This window comes from Oenanthe melanoleuca, linkage group LGE22, assembly GCF_029582105.1.
Source record: "Oenanthe melanoleuca isolate GR-GAL-2019-014 linkage group LGE22, OMel1.0, whole genome shotgun sequence".
In the NCBI taxonomy this organism is placed as follows: domain Eukaryota; kingdom Metazoa; phylum Chordata; class Aves; order Passeriformes; family Muscicapidae; genus Oenanthe; species Oenanthe melanoleuca.
In genome coordinates, this window is record NC_079363.1 from 51103 (window position 1) to 65796 (window position 14694).

At 47.8% G+C, this 14694-nt stretch overlaps 1 protein-coding gene across 1 annotated transcript in view; it reads right to left on the reverse strand.

Annotated features, from left to right (window-relative positions):
• Positions 1 to 1367: 1367 nt before the first annotated feature.
• The window catches only part of LOC130265847 (zinc finger protein 208-like), a 282407-nt gene continuing 269080 nt past the window's right edge, over positions 1368 to 14694 (reverse strand). The window contains 1 exon segment of the mRNA XM_056515161.1: positions 1368 to 2378. Coding sequence (XP_056371136.1) covers positions 1705 to 2378 — 674 coding nt within the window. The 3' untranslated portion in view covers positions 1368 to 1704.

The window sequence follows — 14694 nt, forward strand, 5'->3', positions numbered from 1 at the left end:
CCCTCCCACTTACTCCCAGCACACCCCAATCCCCCTCCCAGCCTCCCCCACTGCCCTCACACTGTGGGATCTGGGCTGTGCCCCAGTGCCAGCTCAGGGGGTGCTCCAGGCTGACAAGGCTGTTGGAGGTGACCCCTTGCTGCAGGGAGTTTCCAGCAGCACCAGGAGCTGCTGGGTCCAGACCCTGTTAGGCACCAGGTCAGTGGCCAACACGCCCTGAGAGCTCCTGCTGGCCCTGGAACCACCTCAGCTGGATCTTGGCAGGGTAGAAATCCATCATAGTCAGGGCCAGGCTGGGAGCTTGAGGGCACAGTGAGATGGACAAACTGGGGGGCACTGGGAGAGAGTGAGGACACACTGGGTTCAGCTGAGGGGGAACTGGGAGAGATGGGAGAGGGCTGGTGTGGCACTTAGAGGGATGGGGAATGAAACTGTAGAGAGTGATGTGGATTGGTGCAATGGAAGAGAAGGTGGAGATTTGGGATTGGACTGGAAAGGATTTGGAATGAACTGGGAGGAACTGGGGGACAGTGGGAGAAAGGGCAGAGATTTGGACGAGCACTAGGAGGGCACTGGGAGAGAGCGTGGAGGTCTGGGAGTAGAGTGAAGGACTGGGAGTAGACTGGGAATGGAATGGTTGTGGACTGAGAGGAAATGGGAGGCACTCTGGTGGCACGAGGAAAGGACAGTGAGGACACTGGAAGAGACACCACCCAAAGGAGGTGTCCTCACGTACAGCCCCACATCACTACCAAAGTGCAGGAACTGCTCTTGGTTGGAGATGTTCCTCTCCACGTGGTGCCATTAATGAAGTGACACTCGGACTTAAGCATGTCCTGGAACAGGCTTTACCTGTGCAGGGCACAGGTACAAGGGTGCCCCCCCAGCAGCCACAGTAGCCAAGAGCTCAGGGGCAAACCCGACTCCTCACCCCCAGTACCCCACGGCCACCATGGGACCCTTTTTCCCGCTGTCCCAGTTCCTCTTTTCCATCCTTCTCCACATTTCCCTCCCCCTTTCCCATAACTCCCCAGTCGCCAACCCCCCCCCCAACATCTATTTGGGGGTCCCACCTCCTCACTTCCCTTTCATTCCCCACTGTTCCCACTAGTTCCCTTCCCACCCCTCCCACTCACCCGAGAGCTCTGCACTCCCAGCCCAGGGGGCTCCCAGTGGCACCAGCAGGGCCCCAGCTGCCACCACACACCCCATGGCCAGTGCCGGGCAGGTTCTGATACCTCCCCCCTCCCCAAATTCCCCTGGTGGAAGGTGCAGGGGGCAAGGGCGGGGCATGGTTGGAATCCAGGCGAGGAGCTCTATGCGCTCTGGGACTGCCTGAACACTGAGGAGTCATCAGCGCCAAGAGCTCTGATTGGCTCAATTATTTTAATGTATTCTCTGATTGGCTGAGGAGAGGCCCGGGACTTGAAAGAAGGAACAGTTAGAAGATCCCGCCCCGAGCACCGGCAGGGGACCAGCCTGGGCACAGTGAGTGAATTTATCACCAAAGAAATCAGAGCAGTAAAAGAAGGAGGACAAGAAATCTTTCAGTCCCCTTCCCCACACCGAACACGGATCACCAGGACCATGGATTACCAGGACTCTGCCCAACAGGGGTTACTGGGGATCATCCAACACAGATCCTCTCACAGGGATGGAGCTGGAGCAGAGCGCGAAGCTCTTCCCACACTCGCAGGACTTCCCTTAGTGGTGCCTCTGTTGGTGTTGGGTCAAGTTAGAGCTCTGTGAGAAACTCTTCCCACACTCAGGACACTCATAGGGCCTCTCCCCAGTGTGGATGCGCCGGTGGACAGTGAGGCTGTCATTGCGTTTGAATCCCTTCCCGCAGTCGGGGCAGCGGAAGGGCCTCTCCCCTGTGTGAATCCGCTCATGTACGAGAAGACTGGAGCTGGTCTGAAAACTCTTCCCACACTTGGGACAGTCATAGGGCCTCTCTCCAATGTGGATGCGCTGGTGGTTTCTAAGGGCAGACCTCCACCCGAAGCTCTTCCCACATTCCAAGCAGGTGTAGGGCCGTTCCCCTGTGTGGATCGCCTGGTGCTGTATCAGACTGGAGCTGTTGCTGAAGCTCTTCCCACATCCCCCACACTCATAGGGCTTCTTCCCAGTGTGGATAACATGGTGCCGGATCAGATGGAAGTTGTCTCTGAAACGCATCCCACATTCCCCACAGTCGTAAGGCTTTTCCCCAGCGTGGATCAGCTGGTGCCGGATGAGGCTAGAGCTGTAGCTGAAACCCTTCCCACATTCCTGACATTTATAGGGCTTTTCCCCAGTGTGGATCCTCTGGTGTCGAATGAGCTCGGAGCTGTAGCTGAAACCCTTCCCACATTCCAAGCACTTGTGGGGCTTCTCCCTTCCAGGATGCTTCTCCACCAGCTCTGAGCTCTGGCTGGATCTCCGGCCGCCTTCCCAGCACAGGGAGGGTCTTTCCTCCTCACAGCTCCCTGGATTGGGTTTGTAGCCCAACCTCGTGAGGGATCTCTGGGGCTTTTCCTCCTCCTCCATCCACCCACACTTTGGGAATGAAGAATCCTAGTTTGGGGAAAAAACAAGAGAAGAGGGCCTTGGGCTGGGGGTTCCTCCTTCCTCAAGTGCAACTCAGGAAGACATTGGGGATCTTGTGTCTGTAAGAACCTTGCACACCCCAAGATTCACCCCAAAAGTCCTCCAAACATCACAACCCAGACCAAAAATTCGCAAAACACCAAGATTCAACAAAAACCTCCTGCAAAATTGAAAGATTCTGCCCCCACAAAAACCAAAGCACCAACATTTAGCCCAATAAAGCTGAGAAACACAAAGACCCACACCTGGGAAAACCATCAATTCCCCTCTCCGGTCACCTGCTGCATGTGGTGGGGGGGGATGGGACAAGGCTTCTGGGGAGGCTTCTGGGGATGGGAGGCTGCAGATAAAAAGAGGGTTGAAACCTTGTGCTGCTTCCCATTTCCGCTCCTCCTCCATCTGTATCCCTGCTCCTCCTCACATTCCTCTTCCTCCTACTATTCCTCTTTCTCCTGCACAATCCCATCATATCCTCCCATGTGCGTCGTTTGACCATTTTGTTCCTCGACCCTGTTTCTCCTCCCCTTCTCCTGCTGCCCCCAGGCCAGCACCCACTGCCGGCTCCCTCTTCCCCCCAAACCCACAGCATCCCAGCGCAGGGGCAGGGATGGAGCTGGGGCAGCTCGGGCTGGGGCAGCGCTGGGCTCTCGGCCGCTCCCGCCCGCACTCGGTCCCCACTGCAGCCGCTCCCGCCACGACAGCGCGGGGGGCTCGGCCTTGATGCTGCCCCCCTCCCACCTCCCCAAATTCCCCTCGCGGGGGGCGCTGCGGCCAGGGGGGTGCAGGTGGGTCCAGGTGGGGAACGCTGGGAGCTGCGGCTCTGCCTGGACACTGCTGAGTCATCAGCGCCGCGCGCTCTCATTGGCTGAGCGCTGCCCGAGGGGCGGGGCTGCACCAAGGGGGGACAACCTGCTCTAGGAGGGATGGCCCGAAAACGGGGGGACCCCCATGGAAGGAAGAACAGCAAAGTGTCTTTACAAACAGATGCTGGGAATCTGCTTGGAGATAGGGCCAGGAACGTGTACATAAGGAAGTTCAGGTTCAGAAAATGTTATTAATTGACCACACAGACTGCTGCTCAGCCAAGGTCCTGCTAAATTAATGAACTTCCAGAAGAAAAACGAAGACATAAGCAAGCCATGAAAATCGTTAGCTGTACAGAAGTGGGGTGCATATTAACGGGGCCCCAAAACCCAGGGGGTCTCAGATCCTTACACCATCTTGAACCAGGTTCCTCCTCACACTGCCACCATGCAGTACTTGATAGCAAAGATGCTTTCTGGGGATGCTCACTCACACAGGATGGTAAACTGTATTTTGCATGTGAGTCGGAACAAGAGGTAGAAGGGAAAAGGTAAAGACATGGACGGTCCTTCTGCAGGGATGCACGGAAGCACCAGCCTTATTGGGGCAAGCCTTGCAGAAAATATCACAAGAATTTACCCCAGCCCAGGAACTGTGTTAATGCAGGATGTGGATGACTTGTTCCAATCAGGAGGACAAGAAGAAGTGGTAGAAGAAGCTTCTGTGAAATAGCTGAATGTTCAGGTTAAAAAGCATCTCTGAGTATTTGAAAGAAAAAGCACAAATGGTAGAGAAAAAGGGTAAATATTTGGGACATATTTTGACTGAATTTCGTGGTGTATTGACCCAGAGAGGGACCAGGGAATCTCAGAAGTAAGCCAGGACTAAAAAGGAGTTGCAAGAAGTCTGAGAATTGATAGGAAATTGCAGGACGTGGATTGAAGATTCACTGTTCTAGCCGGAACACTGAAAGACTTTTAAAGCCCAGATAGCTTCCATGTTGTGATAAAGACATAAGAAAGAGAACACAATTTAAGAAAATGAAATAAAAACAAATGATTGATGATGCAGCCATGGCTCTACCAGACTCAGAAAAGAAATCAGAATTGTACGTGGATTTTAAACAGGTCCATGCCAAAGGAATTCTTGTGATAAAATGTTTAACCCAGTGGCAAGAGAGGCATCATTGTATATAGAATTGTGCAGCCACAGCTTCAATGGGACCTGAGGCCCAAAAACTGAACGCAGGTGGATCTCCTGTTCTTCAAACCTGGCACCAAGTTAGAGCTTTGATAAATAAAAGAGGCTCTACATGGATGAGCAGTGCTCAGTGATTACAGAATGAAACTTGTTCAGTGGCACTGGAGGATTTAGAATTGAGGACAGGGGAAGGGTTTAACCCAGCCTCCTGTTTGAACAGCCTGCACAGGGGCTGGGAACAAACCCATGGCTGCATTCAAGTGACAGAGCTCCAGAGCCAGGACAGGAGAGATTGATGAGACATTCCCTGGCCTGAGGGACAAAATGCATTTATGGATGGGTCTGCAAGGGCAGGAGAAGGGAAAAGAGTTCCAAGACACTCTTTGATTAAGGAAAGGGAATTAGAGCAAGCGCAGATTACCGCCCACATGGTCAGCTCAACCGGTGGAGCTGTGTGTGCTTGGAAGAGCCTGGCACTGAAATGCCCTGAGCAGGAAGGCTCAAATATCTGCTGGTGACAGCATGGCAGCTAACAGGGTGGCAAAAAGAATTCTAACCTCTTCAGCAATCACTGGATCACTCATTAAGGTATTTCTAAAACAAATAATTCCAAGATAAGGGATTGTGAAGCAATAGACTCAGATGGGGAACTCATTGCACAGGGAAGATCCTTCAGGGGCTTATGGCTGCTTTAGAAATACAATGGGACCAACATAAGCCCTGGCACCCCCAGAGCTCAGGTCAGATCGAAAGAATGAATGGGGAAATAAAGAAATGCCTTCAGAAGCTGGTGACAGAAACCAAGATGACACAGGTTCGGCTTTTGCCATTGGCTTTGGCAAGAATGAGGGCCAGAACCAGGGCAGATATTCAATTGTCTACCTTGGAATTAGTGTTTGGAATTCCTTACCCTAGTAATTCTTGACCTAGTGGAGTATAATCCTGCTTTTGTATTATCAGTTAGGTTTGGGCCAAGGATGTGACAATTTTTACTCCTAGGAGAAGTAGAAAAAACTGGATTTCATTGGAAAATTTTTGTGTATATTTGTACGTGGCTCTTAGTGATGGCAAAATTTCCATTTGGGTTTTTTGATGTTCACCTTTAGGATGGATTTTGCAAAACTAGAAGGGCTTTAAAGGTGATGCTTTAACGCATAAACAGTTAATAGAGTATTGTTAAAAAGAAAAAAAAAATACAAAAATAAAAGCAGATTGGGGGGTTGCCACATGAGAGTCATCCAGTGGCTGCTCTGGAAGAGAAGCAGGGGTTCCAGGCAGCCAGGAGAGGAGCTTTAAAGATGCAAATGAACCCTGCTGGGGCAAAGTGTGGACAAGGCACCAGGGTCTTCTTGCCTGGGGTAGGAATTGGGCTGGTTCCCTCTATCCCTCACCCCAAGCACTGCCTGCTTGCATAGATGTAATTTGCACAGCTAAAGGCAGAGCCCATAGTGAGGATATCTGACTGCAACAGAAACTGGTTAAGCTGTAAATGGAAACAGCAAATGGAGAATATTGTGAAAACTTAATGAAAAAAGTAGGGAGGAATCATCCCTCTCCTCACTCACATGTGCTGTCACTGTATATGTTATACAGAGTGTATTAGAGCACTGGGGTGTTTTTGCTAGTCCAGAGAAATCAGTTGGGAATCCAAGTATTTGATTATTTAATTAGAGAAAAGTGGTTAACTGATACAGCCCTGGATGGAGGGAGCACCCAAAAATGGGGAAATTATAAACAGCCTCGAGAACAAATCCTAGAACACCAAGGGAACCCTAGCAAATACGTATCAGGAGACAGGGATTTCATCCATAATTTTAGTGGCAGAATTAGGTTTATTACTATTATTTTTATTATTATTATGTTTAATATTCATAATATAATTATAACTGTTATTGTTATTACTCCAAAAGTATGTATTCTATCACCATCTGCTGAAACCAGGCGGGGCAGTGATCCATAGCCTGTGGCACATATTCTCTACTAAGAGGCCATCTGTTAAAAACAGGTGGAGCAGTCATCTTTATCTTTTCCTCAACCCATCCTTCCTCCCTGAAGATTCCATCTGTTAATGGGCCATTGAATCCCACTGTATGACTGATAAAATTACATCATCCCATTGGGAGATGCTCCAGCAAGGGGGAAGAGCCAAGCATTTCCTACCTGGATAAAATCGGAGATTTGAACATCAGGGCAGTCTTTTTTCCACAGGATTCCAGAAGAAAGCCACACATTTCCACATCATCACTTGACCTTGGGAGGAAAACTGCATCCTTCTAAGAACCACTGCTTCAAGAGAACCACATCTATCACTCCAGGAGGACTGCAGCCACCATTTAATCAGACCGCTACCAACCCGTGACTGACGGGGTGTCAGGCTGTATTCTGACTGAGAGTGTTTTGAGTTTGTTCTTTGTAATACTGTATTTCTATTTTAATTTTTCTAGTAAAGAACCGTTATTCCTAATTTCCATATCTTTGCATGAGAACCCCTTAATTTCAAAATTATAATAATTTGAAAGGAGGGAGGGAGTTTACATCTTCCATTTCAAAAAGAGGCTCCAACCTTTCTTAGCAGACACCTGACTTTAAAACCAAGACAATGACACCTTGCTGAGTGCAGCTCATTCAGCAGCTGAGCAAGGGGATACAGGTTGCAGCCAGGCCTCCTGATCCAGAAACGGCAACAAAAGGACAGGGAGTGAGGGCACAGAGAATAATCCCAAAATCAAAGAGGACCCAGGAAAAGAGATTAAAACAATGGTAATTAAAGTTAGAAAAGATAATTATTGAGAAAATGAGAAGACGGTTTGAACAGAGTTAGATGAATGTCCTTGTAGACAGGGCCAGAGACTTGTACAAAAGGAAGTAACAAGACAAACCATCAGTTTCAAAAAATGTTAGTAATTCACACGGACTGCTGCTCAGCCATGAACTTCGAGAAGTAGAAACAGAGCCAGGAATATAGAATGTTATACTAAAGGAGGGGTGCATATTAAAAGGGACATGTAGTAGGTGAAACGGCAAGTCTGAACCTTCCGAGTACCTCAGCTAGTAGGCAGAGGGAGACGAAGCCGCGAAAATTAGGACAAAAAGGAAGCCTCCTTTTAGAGATCCCATGGCAAATGCCGCATGGCCTCTCCATTAGCTCATGAACAAAGTCAGTTTTACAGGACTCCTCTGACTCCTTTTTGCACACAAACCAACAGCGACCAATTTCATGCACAGTCCCGGGCACAGGTCAGCCACCTCTGCGCTACCCACAGGAACCGGAACGAGCCAGCGCTGTTCCGGCAGCGGCTCCTGCCGAGGCCCCAGAGAAGAAGACCGCGGGCAGCCGCTCCCGCAGCGCCCTCAGCCCAGGGGGAACATGGGCCGGGCACAGCACAACGAACCCGCCAGAGCCTCCTGCCGCCCCCTCCGCCCGCAGCGAGCCCCGAGCCCCCGCAGAAGCGAGCGCGGCTCCCACCTGCGCTGGGGCCGCCTCCGAGCTCCGCCGCCGCCTCACCGCGCTCCGGTGAGGCGCGTTCAGCTTCTTCTCACTCCGAGCTCCCGCCGGTTCAGGGCAGCAGCAGTCCCTTGGCCTGATGCACGGGCAGGGCCCAGCGCGGGAGCCGCTCCTCAGGCGAGGTTTCCGAGAAATGGCGGAACTCGGGGAAATGAAGACCAGAGTCCGTGCCTGGTGAACAGCCCGGCCCTCGCTGCGATTGGCTGATTCTGCCGTCGCTCCTGGTTCCAGCGCGCTGATTGGGCAGAACGGGGACAAACCCGGAGCTGGGGCCGCCACCAGGGCGCTCTTGGGGTAGCAAAGGAGCCACTGTAGGATCGCTGTGGGGGGCGGCACCCGGGCCGGGCATGTCGCCTTTCTGCTCAATCCGCGCGTGGGAACGAGGAGTGACGGCAGAGTCAGCCAATCGCAGCGCGGGGCGGGCTGTTCACAAGGCACGGACTCGCTTCTCTTTTTCTTGAGCGCCGCCATTTCTCGGAAACCTCGCCTGAGGAGCGGCTCCCGCGCTGGGCCCGGGCCCTGAATCAAGTCAAGGAACCGCTGCTGCCCTGAACAGCCGGGAGCTCGGGGTGAGCGGGAGCTGAGAGCGCTGGGATCTGGGGGTGAATTCGGGATGGAGCTGGGATCTACCTACAGCTTCGTCAGGAGCCCGGGCCGTAGCCGGGGATGCCTGCGAGAGGACAAAACCTCTCCGTCACTTCCCTCCTCACCTTGGGCTCGGAATAGAGCACATAAAGAAAGGCTCGAGTGTGATAAGGGTAAGGACAATTCAATCACTGGTCCCAGGCACAACACACTTGACTTTGGGAAATTAATTTAATTTATCATCAGACAAATCAAAGCACGACAACCGCAAGTATTATAAATGATAAACAAGAAGTTTCTATACTCAGCAAAATTTAGATTGCATTATTTTATATAGACGGAGCAAATAGCGCTGGGGACGTGAGGGGTCACTGCTCACTCCATGCTCCATTGAAGCTTGGTTTGCAGCCTCTTCTTATGGTATGGTTTCTTGTTATAATCAATAATTTTTGCTTTTTTGCTGTCATACTTTTGCCAGGTAAGCAGTGGTGGTCGAATAAACATCTGGGTAATAGTCAGTCTCTGGTCTTGGTTGATAAAAACAGGCAAAAATCGGGAAGTCTGGTGTTTGAAGATAGGCAGCATTGATCAGAAAAGGTTGGAAGTCTGATTTTGCAATATCAGACTATTTGGAAGCCTGATTTTGCAAACTGGTAGTAGATACAACTTATTTAGAAAATATGATATTCGTAGCAGGGAGATTTAAAACAGAATGATTTAATAATATATTTTCTTCTATCTAGTGTCTATGCTTCACTTCAGCGTTTAGTATTCTGGTTTTTACAAACCCCAATACTTTTATGATTAACACGAATCTTAATTTTTCCACTTCTTTTTTTTTTATCCCGTTGATTCATGTTCGGGCTTCAAATTTTGTCAGTAATTCTTGTATTAGATTTAACTCATTTACTGCCATTAGTTTTACTGTTGACTCAGAATCCATTGGTATTGTAGCAACTTGCATTCCTTGAACCACCAATTGGATTAGTCGAATGGACCGTGGAACAAGACAAGGGATGAACAGTAGTCCTAATAATGCATGTTAGCATAAAACTTACGTTTTTTTTCACTATGCTCCCCCTAATAGGTTATTCCACTAATTATTATTAAGCATAGAGTTCCAGGTTTGTACAGGTACATGGGCTATTTGTTTTATTTCTTCTGCACTTTTAGTAATTACTTCATGTCCTGGGTTGGTGTTTTGTCTGCTCCTCTCCCGCCCCCACACCTTGCTGTCTGCATGGAGCTGCCGCCGGTGCCCTTTCTCCCCCCCTGGGGGGGTGGTGCCCTGGGGGCTGGGCTGCTTGGCTTGCCCTGCTGCCCCGGCTGCTGCTTGCTGCGCGCTTGCTGCTACCCCGGCCGCTGCTTCTGCCCCGCTGCTTTTGCCCTATTGCTTCTGCCCCGCTGCTGCTGCTGCTGCCCCGGCTCTGCCCTGGCTGCTGCTGCCTTCCCCTCCCCCTTTCTCTCCTTCAGCTCCAAGATCTGTACTGGCTCCGGACGGGACCTGAGCATCAGAGACTGCCTCCGGAGCCTGCCCAAGAAGCTTCTCGCCCTTCCCAGCAGCGACCGTCTCTCACTTCGGTGAAAACAGTTCTTTTGTCATCTGGGATTGTACTTTCCTGTTGCTGGGAAGTGTTTTTTTCTTGTGTTTGTTAATAAACAAGTTTTTTCCACTTTTCCCCCCGAGTAAAATTCTCTCCAAGCCCAGTGGGGGGGAGGAATTGTGAGGGGGGTTTATTTTGGGGGGCTCCTTTGGAGGCTTTCCCCCAGTTTTGTCCTAAACTTGGACACTTCACCATTATTATCAATTTCTAAGCAGCATTCAGAATTATTGAACTTCCTACACATTTCTCCTTCTTCAGCTAATAGATAGTCTAGGGCTAGTCAATTTTGATGTACTGCTGCTCTAGTTTGAGTAAGTTGTTTAGCTATCAATTCCATTGCCAATTGGAAGTATTTTTCCTACGGCTTGTAGTCTGATAATTCTATTTAGCAGATAAACTGGAGTGCGATAGCCCCAGCTCCCATCTTGAGCCCAGGTAGCTGGTCCATAGTACTCGATAATTCGTTCTGGGGGCCATTTATTATCCTTTGAGATTTGTGTTCCCCCTATGGTGGGGCTTCTTCTGTTTCCATACAAGGTTGCATACAAGGGAACTCCTAACACTCTATTACCTTTTTCTTTTGGTAATGTGAAAAACGCAGGCTGGATAATCCCTAGAGTACATGTCCTTCTCCATCTTTCTGGTAGGGTATTAAATGCTCTTTTCCCACAGATCCAAAATATTCCGTTTGGGACTTTCCAGCTTAGTTTAACAGATTTAAGTTGTTGCTAATAGATTCTTACACTTGTTATTTCTTCGTATGGGTTGGCTCTATTCCTCTTATACCAGCATGGTCTTGTAAATTTGTTCTTTATACAATTACTTTTACTTAACTTTCCCCAATATCCTTTTGCAGCTTTGGGCCACCAAGACTGACTGCTTGTATTTGTAACCAGGATAGTCTTACAGGGGTTGGGCCCCACATATTGGGTAAAGTTAGTTCCCTGGCGTGTTATACGTACTTCTCCTATTACCTCATGACTTGGAACTCACCCTTCAGGTCTATTGACTCCCCTTGATATTTCCGTTTGGTTCCACTGCAGTAACTGCTCTGGGAATAATTCCTCCCCACTCCATGGCTGTAATCAATCATCTGCATTCCTCCACAGATCCAACAGTGAGTTAAGTTCAGTTCAGTAGTAATTTCCTTCATTAATTCCACAAATAAATCCTTTCCTGAGGTGGGTAAGTCAGATTTGCTGAGTCGTTTTTTTTTAATTTTTCATACAAGTTACAACTTCTCTCACAGTTTGGCCTTGTTCCCTTGAAAGATTTCATTATATTCTTTATCAATTCCTCCTTGTAGTGATCTTGCACCTCCTCCCTGGTCTGAATATTCCCACATACGTTCTTTTGTGAAGCAGAAGTATGCTTCTACTGGGCAACTTTGGTATTCCTATGGACCCACCCTCCTTTTCCCAAATTGGTGGCTACTCAGTAACTTTTTCCCATAATAGTGCAGGTTTCTAAGTTACGCTTATTACAGCAGGCTGAATTGATATGCATGTGGAAGGCAAGGGTGGATACCGTGTACCTAATGGTCTGGTAACTCTTGGAACAAGCATCAGCATTATTTCCTTTTATCATAATTAGCAATAGGATGACACCTATTTTCATCCCTCTGCCTCCCTCAAGGCCTATGGGGCTGCTACCAGTAGCTGACATTTGTTTAATCGTCTCAGCAGCAGGGAATGTGTCTTGGGGTCTCCCACTTTGTCTTTCTCTTTTGGTATAGTTTCTTAATTTTATCCCAGCTTTTAGTTTTAACATTCCAGTACGAGGTACAGCAGTAACAGCACGGTATGTGCAACCCTTTCTGGACTCTTTTGCCAATACCTCTGCTTTGGCTTTCTTCTTTCGTCTTTTTCCAATCTAAAATAACTCCCACCACTTATGATCATGAATTTCGATTTTTCCTTGTGCTGATAGGGTATTAAGTATCTTAACAGTTTCCTTATATTAATTTCTTTTACATTGGACACATAATGCAAATGGGAGATACCCACCATCAGAATGACACCACCACAACTCAGTACGCTTTTTGCTAATTTCCAGGTAAATTATCTTTGACACTTCTCAACTGTAGATTTTTACTTTTTCTTAGGTATTTTCCATTTGACAGGCACTAGAAGTTCCCATTTACATAGCAAAGTTATCGTATAAATCACAGGTTAAGGCCAGAATATGAGAACTTTCTGACTGAAACAGTCCTGATCTTCTTGTTTGAAGAGGAAGCACCTTTCCTCAGATGCAAAAGCTCAAAGTCAGCTGCTAGTGTTTTTGTTTGTACACAAAACAGGCAGGCTGCCCAAGCACTGAGGCTAAAGACATTTGAAATAGTAAATAAATACACATAACACAACACTAAAAATGAGAATTTAACAACACTAATTGTTTAGAATTTTAACTACCATACAAAAGCTGCTGAAGTGACTTTCTTTTAAACTAGCCATAACAGTTTAGCAGGTGTGTCATGCTAATGCAACATCTCCTATTTCTTATTTTCTTGCACTCTGCTAGGAGCAAGACACTTCAGAGATCTTTCTTAGTTTTAACTGCTGTTTCTTAAATTCTTTTTATAGTGGTTTATTCTATGCAGCCTCACTTGGGGCAGCTGCTGCTGACTTTTGCTTCAGCATTGTCTTGTTTATTGCATTAATTTGGTTTTCAGGATAAGCCACATCAGTTTGATGTGCTTATCGAGCACTAGATGTTACTGTGCTCCACACACACTCCCCTGTAAACATTAAAACATTTCAAGGAATCAGGGAATTACAGAATGTGTCAGGTTGGAAGGAACCACAGTGGATCATTTGGTCTTATCTCCCTGCTCAGGGAGGGTGTCTTTAGAACACATGGCACAGCACATTTATTTACTTTTATCTGTGGCGTTGCACTCACAGAAGACTTAGCAAATTATTGTAAACCTTACACAAAAGCCAGGACTGTTTTTAGTTGATAGCATGAAGCTGAAAGATGTTAAAACCTCAGGAGAGGTTAGGTTGGATATCAGGAAAATGTTTTCTACCCAGAGGGTAGTTGGACACTGAGCAGGCTCCTTAGGGAAATGGTCACAGCACCAAGCCCGACAGAGTTTAAGAAGTTTGCACAATTCCTTCAGCATGTGGTGGGAATGTTGGGGTGTCCTGTACAGAGACACAAGCTGGACTTAACTTTGATGTCTCCCTTCCAACTCAGCACATTCTGTTATCTTGTGATTTTTATGATTTACTAAGTGCAGCACGCTCCAGGTGCTGGCTGGGCAGTTAGGATTACAGCATTGGAGAAGCACAACTATACACACACATTTGATCATCACTCAAAATTATGCTGTATTTCTTAGAACTGGCAGACTATAAAGAATTATTTATTTTCTAGAAGTTTGATCCCAGCTCTTTAACTATTTGCACACATAATTTTACATCTAGCATTTATACTTTTTACTACCTTGAGTACAATGGCAATAGGCACTACATTATTATTCTTTTTCCTGGCTTGTACACACTCCACACTTTTCACTTAGTGTGTGTTGGGGGTTGAGTGTTTTTCCTATTGCTGTGTCAATTTAAAGAATTTTTCCCATTGTCATGCCAATAGAGCTGCCGGGTACACTGCAAATCTTTGCGGGCTCTGAACAAAAGGGGTAGGTGGGATCGGCTTAGAGAGGGGCTCTCATGCTTCCGGAGGGGACTTGTGTTTCCTGGGGCGGTGGGAGGACCCTCTCGGTCTTGGAGCCGCGCGGCGGAACGTAGGAAAGAGCCAGACCCTCTGCGATCACCTGCCCTGCATCTGCCCTGCTCCAGCCTCCAGTCTCTGCGGACACAGCTGACCACCAGAACCCAACGGTGAGCGAGGAGCTGCCCGCTCCAGCCCGCTCCCCCCTGAGACCGGCGCGGCCGCGGCCGCCCCCTCCCACCTCCGCTCCCGCCGAGAGAGAGCGTGCTCACAGCTAAAGAAAGGACTGGAACCGAGTAATCTGTTCTGTTTTGTTAGTAATTTTAACAATTGCTGTTGTTTCTGCTGGTACAGTTAAATATATTAGTAAAAGAGCTGTTATTCCTACCCCCTTATCTCTGCCTCAGAGTCCTTGATTCAAACGTTTATAATATTTGAGAGAAGTGCAATTCGGGTCTCTGTTTAAAAAAAAAATTTCTGCCTTTCTTGGCAGACCCCTGTCCTTCAAACTAAGACAGTGTGTCAGATGGTCTACTACAATTAATAAATCTCTCAATACGTTATTACTTATTTTAGGAACCAGCAAGACATTTCTTTTTTACATTCTTAGTTGTTACACTTTTAATGATAGGAACTTTAAACTCCTTTCTTACTTTTGTTATTATACACATTACATCTTTTTGTAATACAAGTTCTTTTTATCCTTTTATTTACTATAAATCTTAACACTTT